Source organism: Pituophis catenifer, unplaced genomic scaffold, assembly GCF_029215685.1.
Source record: "Pituophis catenifer annectens isolate HBS135680 unplaced genomic scaffold, rPitCat1.0.hap2 SCAF_6, whole genome shotgun sequence".
NCBI lineage: Eukaryota > Metazoa > Chordata > Lepidosauria > Squamata > Colubridae > Pituophis > Pituophis catenifer.
In genome coordinates this window covers 94,668,598-94,695,023 of record NW_027256886.1, presented here as the reverse complement: position 1 = coordinate 94,695,023, position 26,426 = coordinate 94,668,598, and the positions used below count along the sequence as shown (strand labels likewise).

The 26,426-nt window shown below is 45.1% G+C and overlaps 1 protein-coding gene across 1 annotated transcript in view; it reads left to right on the top strand.

Annotated features, from left to right (window-relative positions):
* Nucleotides 1–26,426, top strand: part of ANK3 (ankyrin 3) — a 181,742-nt gene that overhangs the window by 137,232 nt on the left and 18,084 nt on the right. Inside the window, exons 28-37 of the mRNA XM_070944945.1 lie at nt 1,357–1,511; nt 3,263–3,474; nt 4,901–5,108; nt 6,211–6,307; nt 7,231–7,459; nt 7,712–7,837; nt 8,674–8,796; nt 9,363–9,389; nt 13,480–13,561; nt 18,137–25,807. Of these exons, the coding sequence (XP_070801046.1) occupies nt 1,357–1,511; nt 3,263–3,474; nt 4,901–5,108; nt 6,211–6,307; nt 7,231–7,459; nt 7,712–7,837; nt 8,674–8,796; nt 9,363–9,389; nt 13,480–13,561; nt 18,137–25,807 (8,930 nt within the window). The remainder of the gene's footprint in view (nt 1–1,356; nt 1,512–3,262; nt 3,475–4,900; nt 5,109–6,210; nt 6,308–7,230; nt 7,460–7,711; nt 7,838–8,673; nt 8,797–9,362; nt 9,390–13,479; nt 13,562–18,136; nt 25,808–26,426) is intronic.

The window sequence follows — 26,426 nt, the reverse complement described above, 5'->3', positions numbered from 1 at the left end:
GTAGGACGTTAGCATCTCATTGCATCTTCTGCCTTTTAGTTGCAGTCATTCCGTTGTCTGATTTCATCGTGAGCATTTTGCTGAGAAAGCTCTGCATCTCCATCCAAGGAAAAACAGAAGTAGCATGTCTGCAACGTGGTTCTTCTTTGAGACGCTGTTTTGCAGGGAGGGTTTCTCTCCCTGCAAAGTGGGAAATCCATGGGCTGCAGCACAAACCACCTTCTTGAGACTTGCACAACCTCTCCCTGTTTTCCCTTCTGGGCAGTTCCTAAGCTGGGCAGAAAAGAGAGCTTGAAATGGTCCCTTCTTCGCCAGGAGACAGAGCCTGCTTATTTTGCACCTGTGTCATCTCTCTTTGCAGAGAATTCGGAGGCACAGCGTTAAAAGCAACTCTCTCTCCCTCTCTCCCTTTCCGTCTTTTTCTTCTCCCTCCCACCCCTCTTTCTCCCTCTCCCTCCCTCTCTCTTTTTCTCTTCATCCTCCCTTCTCCCTCTATCTGCTTCCCTCCCTCTTCCTCTGTCTCTCCTTCTCCCTCCCTCCCACCCTCACCCTTCTGTCTTTCTCTCTCACACACACACATGCTAACCCTGAGTTTAAGTTTTGCATTTGGGATAAGGGTAGGACCAGCCCTCTCTCAGTTTGCATACTCAAAGACATCCATCTCTCTGTTTATCTGTCCCATAACCATCCACCTAAATTGTGCTCCACAAAAGATAAAGCCAAATGGGAATTCTCGGGAGTTGCTAAGTAAAATGGCGGCCTCTGTGACTCTAGTGATATCCGTGCCCAAGAAAGGGAGAGAGCTGGGACAGTCTCAAGAGGAGGCCAGGCAGGTACTGGATAAGATTCTCAGTCATTTGGGTTCTTTGCACCGTGTTTTTCTCTTCACGCTTGCCCAAAGCAGAAGAAATTATGAATGCAGAAAAAAATATATATTGTTACGTTAACATCCATTGCATGATGTAGAGCAGCTCAGGTGCAGAAAGCAGCTTTCCTTGAAACTGGCATTGTCACAGCAGATCTTTCTTGCCAGATCACATCTCCTGATTATGATCTCTTTCTGCATAAGCAACTTCCAAAAGTTTCTTTTTCATTTGCTTGTATGTATTTCTGTAACTTCTTGTTTTCATGTGAATCAGCGTTTGCCAGCACTTCCGTGTCTGCTTTCAACTTCAGTTTGGTGTTGGGGTGAATCCAACGGTCACTTGCAGGTTAAGCGGGAAAGGTTTCGTGGCTTTGCCAGTTGTTAATTGCTTGCAAACCGAATGGCAAACCGAGCCCATTTCCGACCCATGGAGACACAGCGGCCGTGGGGAGCCTTCCGGCCTCAGTGGCTTTTCTCTTTCTTTGATGCAGTCCGGTTGTGGTGGAAATCCCCCATTTCGGATCGATGCGAGGAAAGGAACGAGAGCTGATCGTGCTGCGGAGTGAAAACGGGGAAACCTGGAAAGAGCATCAGTACGATAGCAAGCATGAGAACCTCCTGGAGGTCCTGAATGGCATGAATGAAGGTAATGGCACTCGCCTTGCAAAGGTCCTTGGCTAGAACTGAGATGGTGCAAAAGTGAAAAATATGTACAGTCCTTCAGGTCGGGACCATGGAAGAAAGGGTAGGAAAAAAATGTAGCAGATTTCTCTCCCTACAGATTTTCTTCCGGTAGAAACAAAGGATGACCATTTGACCATCACAGTCTATGCTTATAATTTTTGCTATCTTTTTTTTTTTTACAACTTTTGATATTTTTTTTAACACGATGCTGATGTTTTAATGTGTTTGATGTTTTGGTTCTGTCAAGGATAGGGCTCACTAAGCAGCACAAGTATTAGGGAGCCCCCCCCCAGCCTTTTGGGCACCAGGGACCGGTTCCGTGGAGAAAGTTTTCTGTGGACCAGAAGGGGCGTGGTTTTGGGTGCAGTCCGCATTCTACAGACGGGACTTCGCTTGTTTGCGTGGCCCAATTTCTGGCATGCCTTGGCCCAGTGCTGGTCCATTGACAGGGGGCTTGGGCCCCTTGCTCTAACGTTTCTGGTTTTTTCCCTGCATCACTGCTGTTCTGAACCCCTACTTAGGGAGTCTCTAAGAATGCCTGGGTCCTCTCTGTGGGAAAGGGCTTCTTCAAATGAAGAAATTTCTAAATAAGCATTATACCTGCTCTCGGATGCACTGAGCAGTCTCCCAGCTCTCTGGTTCTTTGCTGTCTGCCAAATATTCCCCTCCCTTTGTCTTTTCAAATGTTAAAGCCAACATAGTTTTGCTGAGTGGAGTACCATCTGCTGGCCAAGATAGATATTAAAAGGGACCGAGACATCAAGCAGATTCAGAATGTGACTCTCTTGATCTAGTACAGGGGTCTCCAACTTTGGCAACTTTAAGCTTGGCAGACTTCAATTCCCAGAATTCCTCAGCCAGCTGGCTGGGGAATTCTGGGAGTTGAAATCCGCCAGGTTTAAAGTTGCCAAGGTTGGAGACCCCTGATCTAGCAGATATTGCAGGAGGAGAGTTAAAAATCAGAAAGAGTCGGGCAGACTACAAATGTTATTAAAAGGCTCAGAATTTTTTTTTAATAAGCTTGTGCAGTTTCAGCCACTTAAGATATATTTGGATGGGTATCGGTATCGAATGTGCTTGCCCAATGCTTCGGAGTCAAAGAAAGTGATTTCAAACTGTAAATCCAACTTCTTTTAAATATCTTCTGGTGTGTTGTTATTGAAGAATCTGGATATACTTTTTAAAGTTTTAACAATAAATTGTTAATTTACTTGGGTAGAAAAGTTCAATGTTAATTAAATAGAATATTGGTTCTGGAGTTGTGTAATTCTTGCCTGACTCAGAGTTCAAGCAAACACATTCTAAGAAAAGGCATAATACCAAGCTTGAAAATAGAAACAGAAGAAGTGCTTGCAAAACTAAAATCTGCCTGCTTCGAAGTTAATTCAGAGAGGTTTGAGCGTGAGGCTGACAGAATGAAGGGCAGAGGTGCTATTCAGCAGGTTCTGGAGAACCAGTAACAGAACTTTTGAGTTAGGAGAACTGGCAAATACCACCTCTGGCTGGGCTCAGAGTGGGGTGGGAATGGAGATTTTGCAATATCCTTCCCCTACCATGCCCACCAAGCCATACCACGCCCACCAAGACACGCCCACACAACTGATAGTAAAAAAAATTGAATTCCACCACTGGTGAAGGGATTCTCTGGGGGGTGGGGAGGAATTTCTGTGTGGTGATGTGGAGATGAGTCTTGAGCCCCTTTTCCTTTCCTAGAGCTGGACACTGTGGAAGAGCTGGAGAAGAAGCGGATCTGCAGAATCGTCACCAAGGACTTCCCTCAGTATTTTGCGGTGGTTTCGCGAATCAAGCAAGAGAGCAACCAGATTGGGCCGGAAGGAGGCATCCTAAGCAGCACCACTCTGTCTCGGGTCCAAGCTGCTTTCCCTGAAGGCGCATTGACGAAAAGAATTCGAGTGGGCCTCCAGGTAAGGGAGCTTCTTGTCTTGAGAAACCCCATGGAGGAGAAGACCCAAGTCAGGGACTGGCTGGCTCCATTTGGGCCCAACAGCACAGCAGTCCCATTTCTGCACACCTTTACAAAAGGTCCCCTCTTCAGTCCAGTTGGATTCTGGTGAACAGACAAGACAGGACTTCTTTTCTTGACCTTCCCTAGAGAGAGGCTACAGCTGTCATCCGGTCATCTCTCTCAAGTATAGCTTCCTAAAAGTCCCACAAGGCCTTTTCTCCCTCTTAACATTTTATTAACCTTTTGAATCTTATCCAGCTTCTCAACTCTATTCATAATGAGATGAAGCAGTATATTTTATTGTATCAACACATGGATAGAAGATTTTTGTTCTATCACCACCTGGAGATTTTCTTTAGATTCCCCCCCATTTGGTGGTGAAACTGATTTAATTTACATGAAGTAATTTTTTTATTTATTTATTTATATGCCGCCCTTCTCCGAAGACTCAGGGCGGCTTACAATGTGCTCAGCAATAGCCTTCATCCTTTTGTATATTTATACAAAGTCAGCTTATTGCCCCCACAAACTGGGTCCTCATTTCACCTACCTTAGAAAGGATGGAAGGCTGAGTCAGCCTTGGCGAGATTCGAACCCTGCAGTAATTGCAGGCAGCTGGTCTTAATAACCAGCTTAATAACAGGGTGCCTTAAACCCCTGTACTACCAAGGCTCTTGGAAAAAAGGCTAGGCATTAATCTGCATTATTGGACTGATATCTGTCACAAATGTTTATTGTTAAAGCTGAATTCAGGAAAATTTCACATCACCTACAGAAATGATACAATACATGCCGTTTTTGAGGTTCTGGAATGATTCATGGATCTGGAAAAGCTAATGTTATATTATATGCTGCTGTGAACAATGTGTATCTCCTGCTTAGCTGCTTAGCTTTTTAAAGGATATTAAGAAATGTGTGCTTCTCATACATGGGGGATGACCCCAAAATTAATCCTGGAAATATAGTCTCTTGTGAGATTGTAATTAGGTATTTAAGGTTCAGGACTTTCTGGGCAACTTGGTCAGATCACAAGAAGTTCTTTGTTCAAGACACTTCAGCAGGTGACAAAGGAGGATAAATCAGTGTATTTTTATAAAACATTGATGAAGCCCATATATTTATAGGATGGTGTCATAGTGCTTCAAGGAGGGAATTCAATGACTATCAGAAACCATCCTGAGAAAACCAATCCCATCTTGTGGTTGGAAGATATTGTATGGTCACTAAGTTGCTGAGATTTGAGCTTAGTTTATATGAATATGTTTAGTGAGTTTGACAAGATAAGACAAATCCTTCACATTTTGAAAAAAAAATAGAAGACAATTCACTTTTTCTGGAAAACAATGCATATAGCCATTAAAAACTCTTTCTCAAATTAATAATAGGCTCAACCAGTGCAGGACGAAATGGTTAAGAAGATCCTTGGGAATAAAGCCACCTTCAGCCCCATTGTCACCGTGGAGCCCAGAAGAAGGAAATTCCATAAGCCCATCACAATGACGATTCCAGTGCCACCACCCTCTGGGGAAGGAGTGACCAACGGCTACAAAGGCGACACCACACCCAGCCTTCGACTGCTGTGTAGCATCACAGGTGAGACCCAGCAGGGCTCATGCGCTTCCTTAGGATGAGCTGCACACCCTCTGGCAGCTTCTTCCAATGGTCGTGTGACACCCCCCCCCGGGTTAGTCATGGGTGCCTCAGGCCGCTTCTCCCCAGCCCACTATGACTGGGGTGAGCAGGATGGACAGAAGCTGACTTGCTTGCTTGGTTAGAATTTCAGGCCAACCCAACTCCATTGGGAGGCTGGAAGGAAGGCAATAACTCCAAGAAGTCTGCTAAATTCCTAATGTCTTAAAGCAGGGGTGTCAAACTCAATTTCATTGAGGGCCGCATCAGGGCTGTGGTTGACCTCAGGGAGCGGGGGGAGGGGGGTAACTGGGTGGATATGGCTAGCTTGACGCCACTCCTCAAACTGTTGGCATGTTTCCTCTTCGCATTGGGTAGACCAGGATGGCCCTGCGGGCGTTGAGTTTGACACCCCTGTCTTAAAGTCTACATTTTCTGTGTTCCTTCTGCAAATTTCTGACTGAAGCTTTTGACCTTTGATACACATATTTTCCTATCAGCAGAGATCTGATTAAACATTTTGCTGAACAGTATTTAAAATATTTTACATTTTTGGAGTAAAAGAATCTCTCCCCCACTCCTCTTTCCCTCCCTCCCTCTCCCTCCCTCGCCCCCTTCCCCTATCTTGCTATCATCTATGCACAAAACTGTCTCCAGACTTTCTAGGTGTCCTTACTGAGTGTTGGTCTTGGAAGATACCCAGAGACCATATTTACCAGCTGTTTGATTCTCTTTGTTTTAGCATCTCCTTAGTCAGCTATACTTATTTCAAGGTTGGAGCTGAGTCCTCCCAAGAGGCTCCTCATAGACACACACACACACACACACACACACACACACACACACACACGTGTGTTTTCTCTCCCTGCCCAAGGCCTGTCTCCATCATCCACAGGCAGGGAGGGAAACTTTGTCAGTTTCCATCTGAAACAGAAGACCGGGAATTCAGGGTTATGGGATTTGGGAGCTCATAACTTTTGGCTCAGACAGAAGCACAATTCCAGACTGGGCCAAAGCTGAGATTCTTTCTTAAAAGAGTTGCATGTCTTTTTTGCTTCTTCTGCAGGAGGCACGTCACCAGCACAGTGGGAAGACATCACAGGAACCACCCCTCTCACTTTTGTGAATGATTGTGTCTCCTTCACAACCAATGTTTCAGCCAGGTAGGACAAAAAGCAAGGGTTACAAAGCAGATTACCTTCATCCTCATCTGGAAAGGAAAATCACATTTACTTACTTGGACATATTTATTAATTAATTAATTAATTAATTTTTTAATAGCTGCCCATTTCACAAAATGCAATTCTGGATGGCAACCACAATTTTGAGTGGTTTTCTTCAAAGAGCTCATCAACTGCATTCCTTGTTCCTAATTTCTTATATTCATAGAATATAACATTAGCAGCCCTCTGGGGTAGGTAGAAGAATGGCCCTAAATCACCCAAGCAGCTCCCATGGACTACAGCTCCATCATTTACAAAAAGCCATTAGGGAGTTGGAAAGATTGTCATTTGTTGATCCTCTGTGCACAGAGCACTTAAAAAGTAAGCCATCATCCAGTGTTGCAACTCTGATTTTAATAAGCTTCCTGTGCAACAACTAGAAAGAAAGCTGGGAGGACTCAAAGGTTGGTCTCTGGAGGAAAATCCAAATGTGTACCAGAGACCAAGCTTCAATTGAAGTGATAAGAAAAAGAAAGGAAACATGACTCTCTCTAGTTTGTGCACTTCCAGTTTTGGGGAAAAGCATCTGAAAGTGAATTAAAATTGAAGAAAAGCTGTGGAGCTCTTCATATACATTCAGGACACATTATTCTAGACCAGAGTTCTTCAAACTTGGCAACTTTAAGACTTGTGGACTTCAACTCCCAGAATTCTCCAGCCAGCATAGCTTAAAGCTGCCAAGTTTGAGGACCTCTGTTCTAGACAGATGATGATTATAGAGGAAGAGTCATAATTTGATTGGTATTCCAATGGAATATTTATTTTGTTCATGTCCTCATGAACTAAATGTATGAAAATGAACTCATTGTTTATGCCTTTCTATCTATCTGTCCGTCTAATCTCTTTCCCTTTCCCCTCTCTAGGTTTTGGTTAGCAGATTGCCATCAAGTTCTTGAAACAGTTGGGTTGGCCACACAGCTATATAGGGAATTGATATGTGTCCCTTACATGGCCAAGTTTGTCATTTTTGCCAAAACAAACGATGCTGTGGAATCCAATTTGCGCTGCTTCTGTATGACAGATGATAAAGTTGACAAAACGCTGGAGCAGCAGGAGAATTTTGAAGAAGTCGCAAGAAGCAAAGATATTGAGGTATTCATGATTTAACAGCAAAGGCCTTCATGGTAAAGATGGACTGTGGGCGAGCCTTTCAAAATGTATTAAATATGACATGAAGCCTGTGCAAATCAGCCTCGGTTTAATTCAGTTCAAATCAAAGGTAGATCAAAAGTTTGTAACCTGTCTCATAAGAGCCTGGAAAAATAAATTCGTGAAGTGAGACACTTCCCATTTATTTTAATTCTTTGGGTATTAATCCAGGTTTGTTGTTTCTTTCTCCAACAGGTTTTGGAAGGAAAACCCATTTATGTGGATTGTTATGGAAATCTAGCTCCTTTAACCAAAGGAGGACAGCAGCTTGTATTTAATTTTTATGCTTTCAAAGAAAATAGACTGCCATTTTCTATCAAGGTAAAAGCCATAAGATCAGGGGACAAAGCTCTTGTGATCTGACAACATTGTTCTTTCGAAAGGACATGCTTGGGATATTTCTGGTGATGGCTCTCTCCATGTGCCTCACACGCTTGACGTGAACCTCTTAGGGGAGATGGGTTGGTGACAAAACCAGGCATGGAATGAGCTTCCTGCTGATGGTTGAGGTGCTTTCCAGCATTTCCTCTTAGCCCCTTAGTTGAAGACTAAATCTTGCTGCTCTTTGTATGCATCCCTGCATTGAGACACAATCTGATTTGTTGGTTTGGGGTTCAGAAGGTCCTTTCCAAGTGCTCATCATCACCTCTGGAAACGGTGAACCTGGAAATGGCCAAGATCTTTCTGGTGCCCCCAGATTGATAGTTTTTAGGCAGCCCTCATGGCCCATTCAAGATGGTGTGAAATAGTTACCATCTCTGAATCCAAGGAGTCTTATTCACCATGGGCGTTTGTTTCTTAAAGGGCAGCAGTCTCGTAAGTCTGTTATGAAGAAAAGTTGGGCGTAAAGAAAAATGCTTCCAAACTTTGACCAACTCCTGCAGCTTTATGAAGCTTGGACAACTGAGGGACCTGATGGTTGCTGTCCCAATATTGGATTTTGGCAACCTAGATTGGGAAGAAAAGAGCACAACCTCTCTGGAAAGCTAATCTGTACTGTAGGGGCATAGATGGGGATCCCACCTTAGCGTGTGTTCTATTCTCAAGAAATATTCTTGGATGTTCTTCTTTTGGTTAAATTGGCAAACTAAATGTAGTGGAAATGCAAACTAGAGCCCTCCTTTCCAACCGATGTGTGATGTCTTACTGACTTGTAGATCAGAGACACCAGCCAAGAGCCTTGCGGCCGCTTATCCTTCCTGAAAGAGCCAAAGACCACCAAGGGTCTCCCCCAGATGGCCGTTTGCAACTTGAATATCACCCTGCCAGCACACAAAAAGGTACATCCCGCGGGGCAGCTTAAGATCCCCGGTAGCAACATTAAGAGTTACAGTAGTACGTGCTACCAATAGGAATGACTGTCTTGCCCTCCTCGGATGAAGCCAGACTCCCTATGTCTTAACTGTTTTTGTGTATGCAGAAAGTAGAAGTGTGGAAAGCATCTCGAGTTGGAAATGTCCTGCGCCGAGTGATTCTGAGCTCAACAATTTTGGACTCAGAGTGTTTTGCACACTTTCAGCAGAAAGCATTTTTCAAATTCCCAGTTGCCGTAGTTTCTGTTGTTTTTAAGGCTGGGAAATTTTTTTCGCAGATCCTGCTTCTGCTTAGAGTTCCTAGACTTTCTGCTCTGAGTAATTGTCATGTGTTGATTTGCATTTAATGTTAAGAGTTTTGTTTGTTAACCTATTTTTGTTGTTGTTGTTATTGACATTGGTTTGCTTTGTCTATGATGAATTAGCTTGCATTTTTGTGCTCCCTTACTCGGCCTTTTTCATATCCTGATATTCTTTTCCCTGCTGTCTGTTATAATATTCCTTGTCTCTGCAATTCACCTTGGGACCCAAAGGAAACAGAATCAGATCAAGATGACGAGGTAATACAAAACACTTTTTATTTTACCTTTATTGTAATCAAGAGTTTATATTTAAATTTCTATCATCGTGCAGTAAGGTTTTTCTACCCTAGATTCTCAAACTCTATGCCTGTTTATGCTTTCCTGTGAAATAGAAAAATTGCAAACATCCAATGATGTACCACATACTGCTTAGAGCAATAGAGGCACTTTTCTTCCTAGATTTCACATTCAGCCTCTCACCCCTCTTCCTCCCATGCAAAAAATTGAGCCACATTTTGTGCAAGTATTTGTGGAGGGAAATATGACTTACTAGGATGCAGTCAATGGTCTGCACTTTCCTATGACCTGCCCTCAGCTAAAAGCTCCTTGTGGGTAGCTGGGACCTACCAAATTCTCTTATTCCAGCACCAGGCTGTTATGAGGCAGGACACAAACAGATCTGAGAACTTTAAATCAGTTCAGAAGTGGGATGGATCTGCGTGAACCCCCAATGATTCACCTTTACACGTACATAAATGCAACTCATACAAACTACAGTCACATTTGCTAAATCTGTGTCACCTTAAATATCTGACACCCCCACCCCCCCAGGAAAATACTGCATTTTCCTTCCAATAAGCAGAAAACCATTTTATGGTTTAAAATCACATGTTGACTTCCTCTTCAAACTTTCAATATACAATTTATATAACCCTTTCTCTATTATTATAACCCTTTCTCACACACACAAACAAACATCTCTCTCAAATCTTCTACAGTGTTTGAACCACAAAGAGTTAACACTCAAGAATGAGCTTGTGAATATCTAAACCGGATGCCTTCCACATTAATTGGGATTACAGTGACCTGAATTATCAGCTGTTCTGACATGTTAGTCACAACCCATTTGGAAAGGACTACACTGAAGATACTTGGTCAGGACCTTGGTTCTTGGTGCAAAACTGCCAGCTATTGGCAAAGTATGAGGAGGAAGAGGAGGAGGAAGGCTGTCTCAGTGAGATTTATAGTTGTGCCAACTGTTTCATATTGGCTTGATAGGGGACATTATATACATACATACATACATACATACATACATACATACATACATGTAGGTATTTGGTTATTCGGGTTTTCTCCCACATAAAATTGGAAGTATCTCATTCGTCATCTTCAGGCTGGTGTTTTCGGCTTCGTGCTTCTAGGAACAATGAAGCTGAAAACACCAGCCTGAAGATGACGAATGAGACTTCGTCGAAACATCGCCAAGACACTTCCAATTTTACGCGGGAGAAAACCCGAATAACCAAAGACCTACATACAAACACCCACGAAAACCTCAGAAAACATATATATGTGTGTGTGTGTATATAAATCAAGAATCGGCTTGAGTTAAGCTTGTTAAACTCAATAATTTGAGCAGAGTTAAACATGGGCTTTATGCTGCCTTTACAGTTAATGGAATTTAAATCACCAATTCCAGCATCTTTTAAGTCACTTGGGATGTTCAACCATTCTGGTACCCTTCCCAGCTATCAAATACCTATTTTCTATCAGTTCCAATCAAACATCCTTTAAATTCCCCCAATCATTTTGCTTCTTTATAGATACTCCTATAACTATTGCTAAATAAAAGTATGAAACGTATATAGGGATGCAGGATAGAAACTGCTGAAAGCTGGTTTTTCTAATCCCCCTTCCTTGCCCTTGTGCATATTGAAAGAAAAACCAACCCCTTCCATGCCTTTTATTTGTCCTTTCTGTACTCACCTTAAAGTGGGTGTACCTTGTCATTTATGTGCTTTCTGTGCAAATTGATTTTGGCAGAAGTATTTGATTGGCCTCAATTAAATCTGCCCCAAATTTGTTCAGTGTATAACTGTAACCTTGTGTGGGGGTGCTCTCATTTGTAGCCAGAAATCATCATTGTGATGTCACTGTGCAGTGTGATGGAGAGCTTATATACCAAGGGGACATTGTGATATGACCATTAAGGCTTAGCCTTGCTAGATGATTGTCTGGCACTCTTCAAGGGAGCTGCATTTGGACTTGGATCACCAGATCCCAGGTCAAGGCATTGTGTGGAAAGTGTCCCTCTTCAAAGGCGGTCACATCCATTGGAAGACTCGACACTAATGCTTCAGAGGCCTTCTTAGGTTGCCTCCGTGATCCAGTCCTGGCACAGACAAAACTGTAGTTGCACTTGGAACACGCACTTGTGGGAAAGTGCTAGCACCATGGTAGTAGATCAGTGTGCCCGCCTTGGAGGAAGGGTGCTTGGCTCACATCAAAGCCGTCTTGCAAATGCTTTGCATGATTCTGCTCCATAAAATGTGACTTCAGAGCAGAGGTTTTCAAACTTGGCAGCTTTAAGAGTTGTGGACTTCAACTCCCAGAATTCTCCAGCCGGAGAATTCTGGGAGTTGAAGTCCACAAGTCTTAAAGCTGCCAAGTTTGAAGACCTCTGCTTCAGAGACTGCATCTGTATAGTTTAGGAATGACATAATGAATGGCAAGTTTTGTGGGATTCAGCTTCCCACATTTTTATTCCTCCTTGTTTCATTGTGGATCAAATGCATCATGAATTTAGGACACTGGGGCAGCAACAGAGCTAGGCCAGAGGGCCCTGGGTACATTCTGCTCTCCATGATGTGGGACTGAAGGGAGCAGGGGAAGAGATATGTCCCAAATCAGGTCATACTAGGTTAAATCATAGTTAGCCCCAAGGGTACCTGATCTTCCTCTCTTTTGTGCCCCAATATGGAGAATGGAGCTGTGGCCATCCATCTTCTAGTTACCACAGAAAGCGACCATAATATATGCCCAGTTATGTGAACAATTAAGCTGAATAAGAGAAGGGTGACATTTATTTCATCTTAAATTGAACTTTTAAGATACACCAATAGAATTTGCACAAACTGGACCCTCTTCCCCCCCCCCCTTGGTAAGGTGAAATATCCTTCCATTTTTCTATTTCTTGCAAGCACTTACTTAACTGTTCAAAATTCAAGCTTTGAAACTGGATCAAAACACACCTAAGTGGAGATCAGCTGGAGGGGTGGGCAAGAAGGGGCTTCATCTTATGGAAAGTTGGATGTTCTGAATTGCAGGGCCAGGAAAAGATAAACCAGATTGTGTAGCCTGTAGGTAGTCCTGTGGTGGGTTGCTACCGGTTCTCCCCGGTTCTTGCAAACCGGTAGTGGATATTTTGAGTAGTTTGGAGAACCGATAAATACCACCTCTGCCTGGCCCTGCCCCCAATCTATTAGCTGCCTCCTGAGTCCCAGCTGATTGGCTAGAAGGAAAACAATCAGGGCTCACTTGATGAAGAAGAGAAGAAAAAAACAAGATACCGTAGCTTTAAATTGAGAAGCCAAGAAGCCTCCCAACTGATTGGCTAGAACCGATCCGCTCCTTGTAAACCGCTCGGTGGTGGCAGATTGGCAATTGAGGCCAAGCTGCCTGAAAGCGGTTTCCGATGCTCTCGGTGGTGGCAGAGCGGCAAAAAACTGTTTAAACTCTTGCCGCGGCGCTTCAAAGGGCCAACCTACAGCTGATCAGCGGTAAAAGGCAGTGTGGTGGTAGACCAGTGCACTCCAAAAACAAATGGGTAGACTGGTACAGCTGTGCAAGCCTGGTAGACCAGTACCTCTGCTAAATCCTAAAGAATTGTTTGTCACATGAGCATCAAACCACGCCCACAAAATAAGCCACACCCACAGAACCGGTAGTAAAAAAATTTAGAACCCAACCCTGGGTAGCCAATATCGCTTTCAAGCCCTTAAGACTTCTTAGGTGCAAGAATTTTTTTCTTTAGGCACCACTGGCTCCCTGAGGCCTCTTTAAGCCTGGGAATGGGATGAGGAGAATATTCCCTGTTTTTTAGAGCAAGTCTTTGCCTACCTCGACTGTTGCTTTAAAACAAGGCTGGGATAATGAAATAGCACAGGCTTTACTGCTTGAGCAGGGGGTTGGACTAGAAGATCTCGAAGGTCCCTTCCAACCCTGCTATTTTATTTTATTTTTTGTTATTTTCTGTTAATAAGACCATGATTGAAATACAGAAGGGCATCTGCTTTCAAGGGGGATGTCTCTTCCAAGTTCCAAGGAGAAATATGTTTTCTTACAGACGGAGAAGACCGACCGCAGACAGAACTTTGTGTCCCTCGCTCTACGTAAGCGCTACAGCTATCTGACTGAGCCTGGCATGAGTGAGTTTCCTAATGTACTAAGATTGTAAACTAATTTTTCATTAAAAGAGACATTTTTTCTATCTGTGTTGCATTTTATGTCATTGGAAGAGGTGTGAGTTAGTAGGCAACGCCCTCCAATTATGCAAGTGCTCTTCTTCTCGAGCACAAACAACTTTGAGAAACTCAAACAAGGACACCAATCATATTTTATTGTGGAATATTCGTGGACCACATGAATTGTTTGTGGAGAATTGGTTTTCTGTGCTTACCTAGCCAAAGAAGTTGGTCTGGCTCCTTTTCCAGAGATGGTGATATCTCATGATTGACAGCTAATCCAAAAATGCACACTGTTGTGTTTCAGTTGGGGACCAACTACATCAGGGATGTCAAACTCATTTTCATTCAGGGCCGCATCAGCGTTGTGTTTGACCTCGGAGGGCTGGGGTGGGCGTGGCCAGCTCGATGTCACTCGTATCGTGGGTGCCTGTGGTGGCCTGAGCGCTTTGCCAGCAAAAACAGGCTCCCGAGCTCCATTTTCGGCTGAGACACCTCCTGCAATCTTCTCCCACTGAAAACAGAGCTCAGGAGGGCCCCGTGCGCCTTCCCGAGCTCCGTTTTCAGCTGCGATGGCCTCCAGCAACCCTCTGCCAGCGAAAACGGAGCTTGGGATGGCCACATGTGGCCCCTGAGAGCTCTGTTTTCGCTGGTAGAGGCTTGGCGGGCCAGTCCTTCGCTGTTTCCAAGGTGGCCTTGTGGGCCAGATCTAAGCACCCCCCGGGCCTTGAGTTTGACACCCGTGAACTATGATGTAAATCAGGGATGTCAAACTCGATTTCATTGAGGGCCACATCACGGTTGTTGTTTGACCTCAGGAGGCCAGGGGGGCATGGCCAGCTTGATGTCACTTATCTCAGGGGTGCCTGTGGTGGCCTGAGTGCTCTTCCAGCAAAAACGGGCTCCCGAGCGCCGTTTTGGCTGCGATCGCCTCTTGCAAACCTCTGACAGCGAAAACAGAGCTCGCTAGGGCCGCACACAGCCCTCCCAAGCTCCATTTTTGCTGGCAGAGGCCCCATGGGCCGGTCCTTCACTGTTTCCAGGGCAGCCTTGTGGGCCAGATCTAAGCAACCCTCAGGGCCTTGAGTTTGACACCCCTGAACTACATGTTACATTGAGCCGCTCTCAAATTAAGCTTATTTTAGAAAAAGCAACTGCCTAGAGCGCTTCTGTTCTGGAATGTCATGAATTTCCTAATAAAAATCTCCCTTTTACTTATAGTTAACGACACTTAACAGGCACGGAATCTGGGTCTCCCTGTGTATTTGTATTACGGGCCTCCACATAGGAATTGGATTTTGCATTAATAGGTTGGACCAAAGTATTATCAGACATAGTCACAGAATTCCAACCTATGGAATTAAAGGTTGGAATTTTAATTTAAAATTCTATATTTATTCACTGTACAGTTAATCTTACAGAAGTCCAACCTATGGACTTCATTAGGGTCAACTGTACAGTGAATAGATACATAGAATTTTAAATTAAAATTTTCATTATACGATGAGGCAAACCTACTAGAAAAATGGCCAGGTTGATTTGAAATATTATCAAAGTAACTTTAAGAAAAGCATACAAGAAGGTTATTTCATTGACGTGGAGGTTATGCCTTTATCATTTTAATATCAGCATGCCATAAATTAATTAGAACCTTCAGGGATCGAGCTCAGGACGATGGTCCTCCCTTTTCTTCAAAGCCTCTGTGACCCAGGCATTCCATGGATGCAAAGTTAGCAGCACCCTGGACCTTTTTTGGTCCATTGTCATTCTTTTGTTTTGTTTTGTTTTTAGCTCACATGTCAGAGTTCCCCTCAGCAAGCTCAACTCTTCAAAGCTTCCCAGAGACTCAGCGTGATGTGGTAACATGAGCCATGGTCAGCAGTTGGCAGTCTCTGGCTGTTGTAGCTGATTCTCAAACTCATATCTTCTGGATTAAATCTTGGTGCCCTCTTAGCTTACATTTTCCACTGCATAGCAGTTTGTTTGTTTGTTTGTATGTTCAACGTACAAACCTGTTTACATTTTTTACATTCCTGCACTGGGAAATTCTAGCTACTATATTAAGAAAACATTGGTGTCACAGGCACAGAGCTCCCAACTGCTGGTACTGGATTGTCACCTACCACACTGCATTTCCCCCTAGCTTCCTTAATATAACAACACACGGGAAATTAAACAATGAGCATTCTTACCTATCAGACCAGTGGTGGGGTTCAAAAATTTTTGCTACCAGTTCGATGGGCGTGGCTAGGTGGGGGGGCCCCATGTGTGAGTGGGCGTGACCAACTTGACATCACTCACACCCATACCCACTCAGTCACATGACCCTCCCACCTAGCCACGCCCACAGGAAAACGTAGGAAAATTTTGGAAATTTCCACCTATCTGCCCCCACCCTCCCTTCGCCAGTTGCCCCTGTTTCTCCTCCTTTAGTGGCCCCGACCCTAGCCCCACTTCTTCTCCCACCACCGCGCCTCTGTTCGGGCTGCTTACCCTCCGTGGCGGCTGGTCCAGAGTACGGAAGGCAAGCTGACCAGAGTTTTTGGTGGCCCTCAGCCAGCTACCGTTGCTGGAAAGCAGCTGGCAAAGAAGCCTCTCAGCTGCTGCTTTTTTGAGAGCCACTTTGTGGCTGCGGCATCTTACCACAAGCCGCCAAAAAGTACCAAAGGTTGCAGAAAAAGCTGCTGCCATCACCGCCATGTTCTTCACGTGTGCGCATCCCCTTGGACTTGCAAGGCAATGGGATGCGTGTGCATGAAGAACATGGCAGTGACAAACATGGCAGGCGGGGTGAGCGAGCGGCAACCGGGGGACTGGTTCGGGGGCGTGGCCAGCCAGCCATCGGTTCAGCGACCTTGGCCAAATTTCTGCCAACAGTTCGAGTGAACCGGTGCATACCGGCTGAATACCACCTCTGTACCAGACCCCACCAGTCTCTCTACTAGAAGGGAAGAAGCTGGTGATAAAACTCCATCAATGTAGCTAAGAATCTCCTAATTTGAAATTGACCTTCTTTTTATAGAGTATCATCTGATGCCCCCATGTCAGTGCCTCCCAGAATCACTGTGGAATCAGGGCAGTGAATGAATGAATGAATGAATCAAATCAAATCATCACTTGTATCTTATGAACAGGAACTTTGAAGGCCAATGATAGGACTGTCAACTTAGGGTCGACAGTTCAGTCTTAGAATTTAAACTTAGTCTTAGAAGGATAAATTCAGTTGTCTTTGGAAGGTTTTTTTGAAAGTTATACATTTTAATAATCCCAGCAGCCCTCGGGATCAGATTAAACTAGCACGCTCAGATCAGCAGCAGAGAAGCCAGGAAAACCATTTTCACAAATAACATCATTTGCTTTTAAATGTGGGATATGAATTTTGCATTCCTTGCTTTGAAAAAATATTCTCAAAAGGTACCAAGACATTTCGGCCTTGTAGAAAAAGTGGGCTCTTCTTTTAAAATGTTTTCTGTGGAAATAATACTGAATATTGATGTATTCTGCATAGCACACACCGCACATGTCATTTTATTCCTCATGCTTGTTTTGACATGATAAATCATGCATGAATAAAAGTGAAAAGTTTTGGTTGCTTCGCTTGCCATGTTTTTTCATTAATTGTACTCTTTTTTTCTGTATGACAAATGCTTGTTAAAGTCATTCCACATGAAGCTTTTTATTTACGTTTTACCAAGCTAAAGGACTATTGCATGAATAATTTGACTTTCAGAGGATTTTTTTATTCATTGTTGTTTTAATCTTTGAGTCAGAAAAGCTCTTGCTCTTATTGGCTTTGTGAGCCTGAAGCATTAACCAAGCGTGCATGGGAGAGAGGTCTGACTTTATTCCCCTGGCTTCACACTTTGCACATCAACTGCCTGTCACTTTGAGAGATTTCGGGAGAGGGGGAGAGGGGAGGGGCTCTGCATGAAAGATTTGGGAGTGTTTCTCAAGCAGAGTTGCTCAGAGTCACACGCACAAGCCTATACAAGAACTTAACAAAATGGTTAAAGCCCTTAAAAGTAGACAATCCTGAGGAAATTGTGACCCTTGCTGGCAGCAAAGACATATAAATTAACAGGCAAATGGAACTGAAAGATTTAAAACTTCAAATTCAGCACGTCAGAAAGTCAATAGGAAGTGAGAGAAGAATTTTTGGTAGTGGCTGTTACTTTGGACCAGCGTGGACTTCTGTTTTTTAGCCTTTTCTGTTTTCTTCATTGTCTGCAGATTCGGTTGCCTTGTGCTTTTCTGTTTTTCATTTCTTGTTGTCTTTTTCCATTTCCCTTTTTATAAACATTTTTGATTATCCATTATGACATGGCTCATTCCTATTTTTTTCCCCTCCTGTTAGCCATTGATTGTTACCTGTTTCATTCTGATTTCATGCGAACAATTGTATTTGCTTTTTTTGTAATATTACAAAACGTTTACTGACCAATTTTTTTCTCTGGTCTCTCTGTTTTTCAACCATTTTTGTTGATTTTTACGTTTTATATATCTCTATATATTATTTTGGTTTAACCATTTAAGAAACAGTTGAACGGAGTGCCACGGCTACGAGATCCCTGCCCACCACCTATTCCTACAAGCCATTCTTGTCCGCAAGACCCTATCAGTCATGGACCACAGCACCCATCACTGTGCCTGGACAAAGCAAATCGGGCTTCACGTCCCTCTCCAGCTCGTCTTCTAACACACCAACCGCTTCCCCATTAAAGTCAATCTGGTCGGTTTCCTCTGCTTCGCCCATCAAATCCACGCTAGGAGCCTCCACCACATCTTCCGTTAAATCCGTTAGTGATGTAGCCTCTCCAATTAGATCCTTTCGGACAATCTCGCCTATGAAAACCATGGTTTCCCAGCCTCCCTATAATGTGCAAGTTTCTCCCGGGTCCTTGGTCAGAGCTCCTACCGCCACGGAAGCTGCTGGTTTGAAAGGGCTGGTGTCGGCTTCTGGGTTCCCCACTCGGACATCTCCTGTGACCACAGCTGGGTCTCTCTTAGAGAGGTCATCCATTACCATGACGCCTCCGGCCTCTCCCAAATCTAACCTTAACATGTATTCTTCAGGCCTGCCATTTAAGTCCATCATCACATCAGCCTCTCCTCTCTTGTCTTCACCTTTAAAATCGGTGGCGTCTCCTGCTAAATCAGCAGTTGATGCCGTGTCACCCTCTAAAGTCACAATGGCTGCATCCCCCGTGAAACACACGGTTGGGCACCCAGAGGTGGCCATGGTGAACGGATCCATATCACCTTTGAAATACCCATCTCCCATCAGCTTGATCGGCGGTCCCAAGGCCACGGCTGCCTTTCAGGAGAAGATGGGGGTGGCAGCCGCTTCCGCAAGCTGTGCCGTTAAAGCAGCCAGTGACACAGTTGAGAAAATGCTGCCGGCGACTCCTGCAAAGCCATTTTCTCCACTCAGGTCGCACGTGTCTTCGACTCCGTCCGCCTTTCAGTCAATCAGAGCTCCTTCCACTGGGGTGCTCTATGCGTCTCTCGGGTCAATCTCAGCAACTACCTCGTCAGTAACTTCATCAACCATCACGGTGCCAGTCTATTCTGTAGTCAATGTTTTGTCAGAACCAGCACTAAAGAAGCTCCCCGAGACACCCTCCCTGGCCAAATCAGCAGCTGCCTTGCTCTCGCCTCTTAAAACATTGACTACAGAGACATGCACCCAAACTCCCTTTAATCGAACCTCATCTCCCGTCAAATCATCTTTGTTCTTAGCACCCTCTGCCCTTAAGTTGTCCACACCGTCATCTTTATCTTCTAGTCAGGAGATATTAAAAGATGTGGCTGAGATGAAAGAGGACCTAATGAGAATGACAGCAATATTGCAGACAGATGTAATGGAGGAGAAGGCGTTCCAACCAGAGCTGGCCAAAGAGGGTAGAATAGATGATGAAGAACCTTTTAAGCTTGTTGAGAAAGTCAAAGAGGACCTAGTCAAAGTTAGCGAGATACTGAAAAAAGATGTCTGTGTAGAGAATAAAGCCTCGGCCAAACTCTCTCAGAATGATAAAGGACACTCCTCTGAGGAGGAATGGGTAGAGTTCAGTGCAGGTGAGATTGACGAAGCCAGATACCAGGGCATGATCATCCCTCCTCTGATTATCCCAGAAAAGGTGCAGCTCAAAGCTAAAGCTGTCTCCGAAAAGGATTACAACTTGAGCAAAGTCATTGATTACCTAACGAATGACATTGGCAGTAGCTCCCTGGCGAGTTTAAAGTACAAGTTTGACGACGGGAGAAGGGAAGGGGAAGAGAGGCAGAAAAGGGTTCTAAAACCAGCCATTGCGCTACAAGAACATAAACTTAAAATGCCGCCAGCCTCCGTGAGGCCATCCACTTCTGAGAAAGAATTGTGTAAAATCGCCGATTCCCTTTTTGGAACTGACACTGTTTTGGAGTCTCCCGATGACTTTTCCCAGCACGATCAAGATAAAAGTCCTTTGTCCGATAGTGGCTTTGAGACCAGGAGTGAGAAGACCCCTTCAGCCCCACAGAGTGCAGAAAGCACGGGGCCAAAGCCCCTTTTCCATGAGGTGCCGCTCCCTCCTGTGATCACGGAGACCAGAACTGAAGTGGTGCACGTGATCCGTAGCTATGAACCCTCATCGGGGGGAGAGGCCTCTGAGCCTCACGCAGAAGAACCACCCACACCCAAAGTGGTCAGCACCTTCATGGAGCTGGAGCCCCGGCCCAATGGGAGCTCCCTGAAGGGGAAGGGGAATGCCTTTCAAGTGAAGGCCAGTAGCGAAGACGAGTGTGCCCTGGCTAAAGGTGTCCATGTGAAAGAAGAAACCCACATAAGTACCACCACCAGAATGGTTTACCACAAACCCCCATGCACTCAGAGTCCTTCAGAGAGAATTGAGGAAACCATGTCCGTTCACGACATCATGAAAGCTTTTCAGTCAGGACGGGACCCTTCCAAGGAGCTGGCAGGTCTGTTTGAGCATAAGTCTTCGGTCTCCCCAGAGGCTGGCAAATCCACTGAAATGTCACCCCAGCCCGCAGAGAAGGACTACAAAATGAAACCCAAACTGGAGCGTATAATAGAGGTCCATATTGAAAAAGGTAATCAGGCTGAGCCTACTGAAGTCATTATTAGAGAAACCAAAAAGCATCCAGAGAAAGAAATGTATGTATATCAGAAAGACTTGTCACAAGGGGATATGGAAAAGCAGGAGGCCCTTCCTTGTTCGGATGAACAAGGTCAGCCCGAAGAAGAAGAACTGACAGCCGAAGAGTCCCTGCATTCTTATTTGGAATCTTCTAGAGTAAACACTCCTGTCTCCCAGGAAGAAGACAGTCGCCCTAGTTCTGCCCAACTTATGTCTGATGACTCGTACAAAACCTTGAAGCTTTTGAGTCAACACTCAGTAGAGTACCATGACGATGAGTTGTCAGAACTAAGAGGGGAATCTTACAGGTTTGCTGAGAAAATGCTTCTCTCAGAAAAGCTAGATGTGTCTTACTCAGACACCGAGGAGTCAGTTACTGACCATGTCCCCCCCCTTAGCTCAGACTTTCAGGGGCCTGATAAACGATCCAGAGAAAAAGTAGCCCCAGCATCCCCACAAGACATCCTCACCAAAATCTCTAAAGAGATATCAGAAAATGGTGTGGGTAAAATATCAAAAGATGATCCTTATGAGAAAGTGACAGTGTTGCATTATTCCGGAGATGTTAGTAGCCCAAAGCATGCTATGTGGATGCGTTTTGCCGAGAACAGATTAGACAGAGGTAGAGAAAAGTTGATGTATGAAGATAGGGTGGACAGGACGGTTAAGGAGGCTGAAGAAAAGCTGACCGAAGTATCGCAGTTCTTCCGGGACAAGACAGAGAAACTGAACGATGAGTTGCAATCACCAAAGAAGCAGCAGAAAAGGAATGGGAGAGAAGCTGGTGTGGGCCTTAGATCAGCAAGCAGCAGTCCGGAGAAGGTGACTGCTTCTGAGTCACAAAGCGACTGGGCAGGAGGAGGAGGAGGAGGAGTCTGTGCTCAGGATGGGAAGGGCTGGCCAAAATCTGAGGAGAGGAAGGCAGCCAGTTTGCCCAGCAGCCCAGAGAGGCAGATTCTCTCTCCGCCGAGCAAGGACTTGAAGGGAGCAGCTCAGAAGAGCAAAATCCCAGAGGCTCTGCCAACTGGGTTCCAGCTGAAGCAATCCAAGCTCAGCTCCATTAGGCTAAAATTTGAACAGAGCCTGGGCTCCAAAAGTAAGGAGATGCTTCCAGAGGAGAAAAAGCTGGATGCGCCATCTAAAATCCCAGTGAAAAAGTTGCAGGACAGCAAGCTCCCAGTCTATCAGTTTTACTCCCGAGAAAAACAGGCCAAAGAGATAGACCTGGTGGATGGGAATTTAGCATTGCAGAAGGAACCTCCTGCCGGCTGCTTTCAAGATGGCCCCAGGGGCAAAGGCAAAATTATTGAGGATGCATCTCCTCTGAAGGTCCCCAAGGCCAAGGATGAAATACCAAGCAAGACCGTTTCTGCCTTTGCAGAGCAAAAGGTGAAGGGCTTGGCCTATGGTGCCAGTGTGGTGCCTGTCCCAGCCAAGGGGCACTGGGATAAAAAGATTTATAGGACATGGGAAAGTCCTGGGACAGCCTCCCCTAAAGCCCAGAGAGAAAAACTTTCCCATGTGCTTGTGCAAGATGTAGTCAAAGAAAACCAGATTGACCCTCTTGAGACTAAAGATTTGGCCAAATCTGGTGAACTGATCACTGTGACTGAATATGAGCAGAAAGTGTCCACAAATGGATCAGGTTCTAACGAGGTGAAGGAAGTGACTGTAAAGTCTCCATCCAAAAAGGTGCTTTATAGAGAATACCTTGTCAGAGAAGGGGACTATCCCAGCGAAGTGAGGGATAGGATTTCTAAGAAAAAAGAACCACTGATGGCACCCCAGATTCCAGAAAGAGTTTCAGAAGAGCAAAGTATGTTGGCAGGTGGCATTCTTGAAGGACAGTCCCCAACTGCACGCCACGAACTGCCAACTCGCTTGCCCCACATCAGAATGGATAAGGAAAAAGTAGAGGGACAATTTGATGAGATTGAACAAAAGAAAGGGGTAGAATATAGTCCAGCCAGCACCAGGCAACTCAGTTGCTTCCAGTTAAGTCCTCCTCAGGGGGAAGCAAAGTCATCCCCTAGTAAGACACCCGATTCCTTAGAAGTTAGCCCAGGAAAACTGTCTCCCGCAAAGAAATTTGACCTGATGAAACCATCCCCTTTAGCAACAGAGGAATCAGCGAAGGAGATAAAAACACTACCTGTTTATGTCAGTTTTGTTCAGGTAGGGAGGCAGTATGAAAGAGAGGTACAGCAAGGAACTATCAAAAAAATTGTAAGTCAGGAAAGTAAGACAGTGCAAGAGACGAGAGGGGGGTTTTATACCACCAGGCAGCAGAAGCAGCTTCCCTCCCCCCAAGGTAGCCCAGAGGACGACACCTTAGAACAGGTGTCCTTTATGGACAGTTCTGGGAAAAGCCCCCTAACCCCAGAGACACCAAGCTCAGAGGAAGTGAGTTACGAGTTTACCTCCAAAACACCCGATTCACTCATTGCTTACATACCCGGCAAACCGAGCCCAATCCCCGAGGTGTCGGAGGAGTCTGAGGAGGAGGCCGAAGCCAAGTCCACCTCCGTAAAACAGTCGCCCCCAACTGAGCAAGAGCTGCCCGTTAACTTGGACAGGGAATCTAACAAAAGGCCGAAGGGAAACCGGGTAGCCTACATTGAATTTCCACCACCTCCTCCATTAGATGCTGATCATTCAGAACCAGAAAAGCCGCGTCCCTCCTCTGAGAGCGACATGGAGCTGACAGAAGTCAACCTTCAGGATGAACTTGAGAGGCGTCAGCTGGCTGAACCAGTCATCCGCGTTCAGCCCCCTTCTCCTGTGCTGCCAGGAGAAGATCTAAGCGACTCCAGTGATGATGAGTCTTTGTACCAGCCCGTTCCAATTAAAAGATACATGTTTAAACTGAACGATATCGAAGACGACCGGAAGGAGATCGCCACGCGCAAATTCTCTGAAATGAAGGAGACCAGAAAGTCCAATGAATTTGATTTGGCTCTTGAATCCCCCCAAAATGATGTGGCACCAAATGGGAACAATGACCAGTCAGTTACCGAGTGCTCAATAGCAACCACCGCAGAATTCTCCCACGATACAGACGCCACCGAAATTGACTCTCTCGATGGGTACGATCTGCAAGATGAGGACGATGGGCTGACCGAGAGCGATTCCAAGAACGCGTATCCAGCAGTAGAAACTAAAAAAGATAGCTGGGTTACTGAAGGCATCTTGAAACAGACTGATCGGAGTTTTAGCCAAAGTAAGCTGGAAATTATTGAGGAGGAGGAAAAAGTCGGCTCTGAGGAAAAGAAGAAACCCTTATCAAAATGTCCAGCAGCTGAAAAAAATGTCGATAAGGCTGAACAAAAGTCGGGGGCGCAGTTCTTCACTTTGGAAGGCCGACATCCTGACAGGACCGTGTTTCCTGACACTTATTTCAGTTACAAAGTAGATGAAGAGTTTGCCACTCCTTTTAAAACTATAGCCACCAAGAGCCTAGATTTTGACCCTTGGTCCAGTAACCGTGGAGATGATGAAGTCTTTGAATCCAAAAGCAGGGATGATGACACCAAGCCTTTTGGCCTGGCGGTGGAAGACAGGTCTCCAGCCACCACCCCAGACACGACGCCAGCTAGGACGCCGACAGATGAAAGTACCCCAACTAGTGAGCCCAACCCCTTCCCATTTCATGAAGGGAAGATGTTTGAGATGACTCGCAGTGGTGCAATTGACATGAGCAAGAGGGATTTTGTTGAAGAAAGACTCCAATTTTTTCAGATTGGTGAGCATACTTCTGAAGGGAAGTCAGGGGACAAGGGGGAAGGGGATAACAATAAAGTCACTGCCATCACACAGCCGCAGTCAGGGGACAAAACGGTAGAGAAAACCATAGAGAGAGAAGTAGAAATGCCAACAGTTGAACCTAAGCTCATCCTCCAGGCCAGTGGAGATGGCATGGAAGCAACACCTGGTTGTAGCTCACTGGAGAAGTCGTCCGTGGCGCTTCACGCTTCTAAAGTCGATCCCAAATTGCGCACACCGATTAAAATGGGCATTTCGGCTTCCACCATGACGCTGAAGAAAGACATGTCTGGGGAAATGGCAGATAAGCTAGAGACGGTGACACCAGGGACTCAGGGGTTAGACTGCGAAGCTGTAGAGGAGGTTGCAGACACAGTTGTGCTTAACCAGACCAGCAGTAGGGAAGCAGAAAAGTATGATTTTCCAAAAGATAATTTTAATAACAACAACAATTTGGACCCATGCACCACACCTACCAATCACCTCACTTGTACAGTAGTGCTAAATGAACACTTTGAGTCCAAATGTCCCACCCAGAAAGCTAATCCAATGAAACACCCTTCAGGAAACGATCCCGGTGCAACCCAAGGAGTCTGTAAGCAGAAAAGACTCAGAGAGCAGCAGGCGCCCTCCGAACCAGTCGGGAATCGAACACGCTCCCGGCTTCCCGTAAAAGCCAAAGACGCTGTGCTGCATAGCATTAGCCAGACCGGTAGGGGGAGTCATGTCAGGGAGGCCAGGAGGGCTGCCCCAAAGAAGCCGTGCAGCTCTTCTCCACCCGTAGAGGGGAGGTCTAAGATTCCCATAAAAAACACACAGAGGCATAACTTGGCCTTAGCTAGAAAAGTGCCACCAGCTCAAAGCCAAGGGCAGATAGAGAGAAGCAAGGCCAACTCTTTTCCTTCTAAATTACCATTAAAGGTAAGGTCTACCACCACCGTCACTGCCGCAGCTGCAGCCGCAACAACTGTTAAAGCAAAGCAAGGTCAGCTTAGGGAGGTATGTAAACATTCTATTGAATATTTTAAGGGAATTAGCAGTGAGGCTTTAAAGTTTGTCGACCGACTATCTGATGAACAGAAAAAAATGCCACCAGGAGTATCTGAGGAGGTGGAGGAGGAGGAGGAGGAGGAAGAAGAAGATAGTACCTCAAGAACCACATCCCTGTCCGAAGCCACTCAAGTTTTCCAGCCATCCATTGCAACGAAGCCCGCTAGAGATATGAGAACAGAGGCAGCACCTTTAAAATCAAAGATTGAAAAGTCCGACAGTGACAGGAGGAGGAGGAGGAGGAGTAAGAGAAGGACTGGTGAGAATGGAGGGAGTCAGGTTTCTGGAGCTCTCCGGGCTCACCCTGTGGAAGTCAAGCCTAGTTTGTAAAACTTTAAACTTGTTGATCTTAGTGCATGAACTGTTGTGATTGCCTGTGCAGTGACTTCCTCTAGTTCTCATTCTGTCATTGTCATCTCTATGTTTTGTCTTTTATACTCTTCTTTCTTCCTTTATGTGAAGTCTGTATAGTAGATAGCTAGGGACGCATGCCGAAGACATTCATGTCTGCCCCCAGATGCCCCCAGTCAAACGCCCTTTGTCAAAAGAAAGAATATTTTTTTCATTCTTTAGTTCCTGGTGGGCAATTTTTTTCCCTCCCCTCCACCAGTAATTAAATCATGTTATTCAACTCATTAGATAGATTGTCAGCATGCTTGGTTCCATTTACACAATATTTACATCATGTAGATGAACACTACTAGCCTTTCAAAGGGGAAAGTTCCAGATCTGCGAATCTGCATATATATATATATCTATATATATATTTTAAAAAAAGAACCAAAACAGGGCATTCCATTCTTTTTAGTAATTGGACTAAAAGCACCTATTAAAATAACACAGTGTATTACAGTTATGTTTGTCAGTGCTGAGCACCC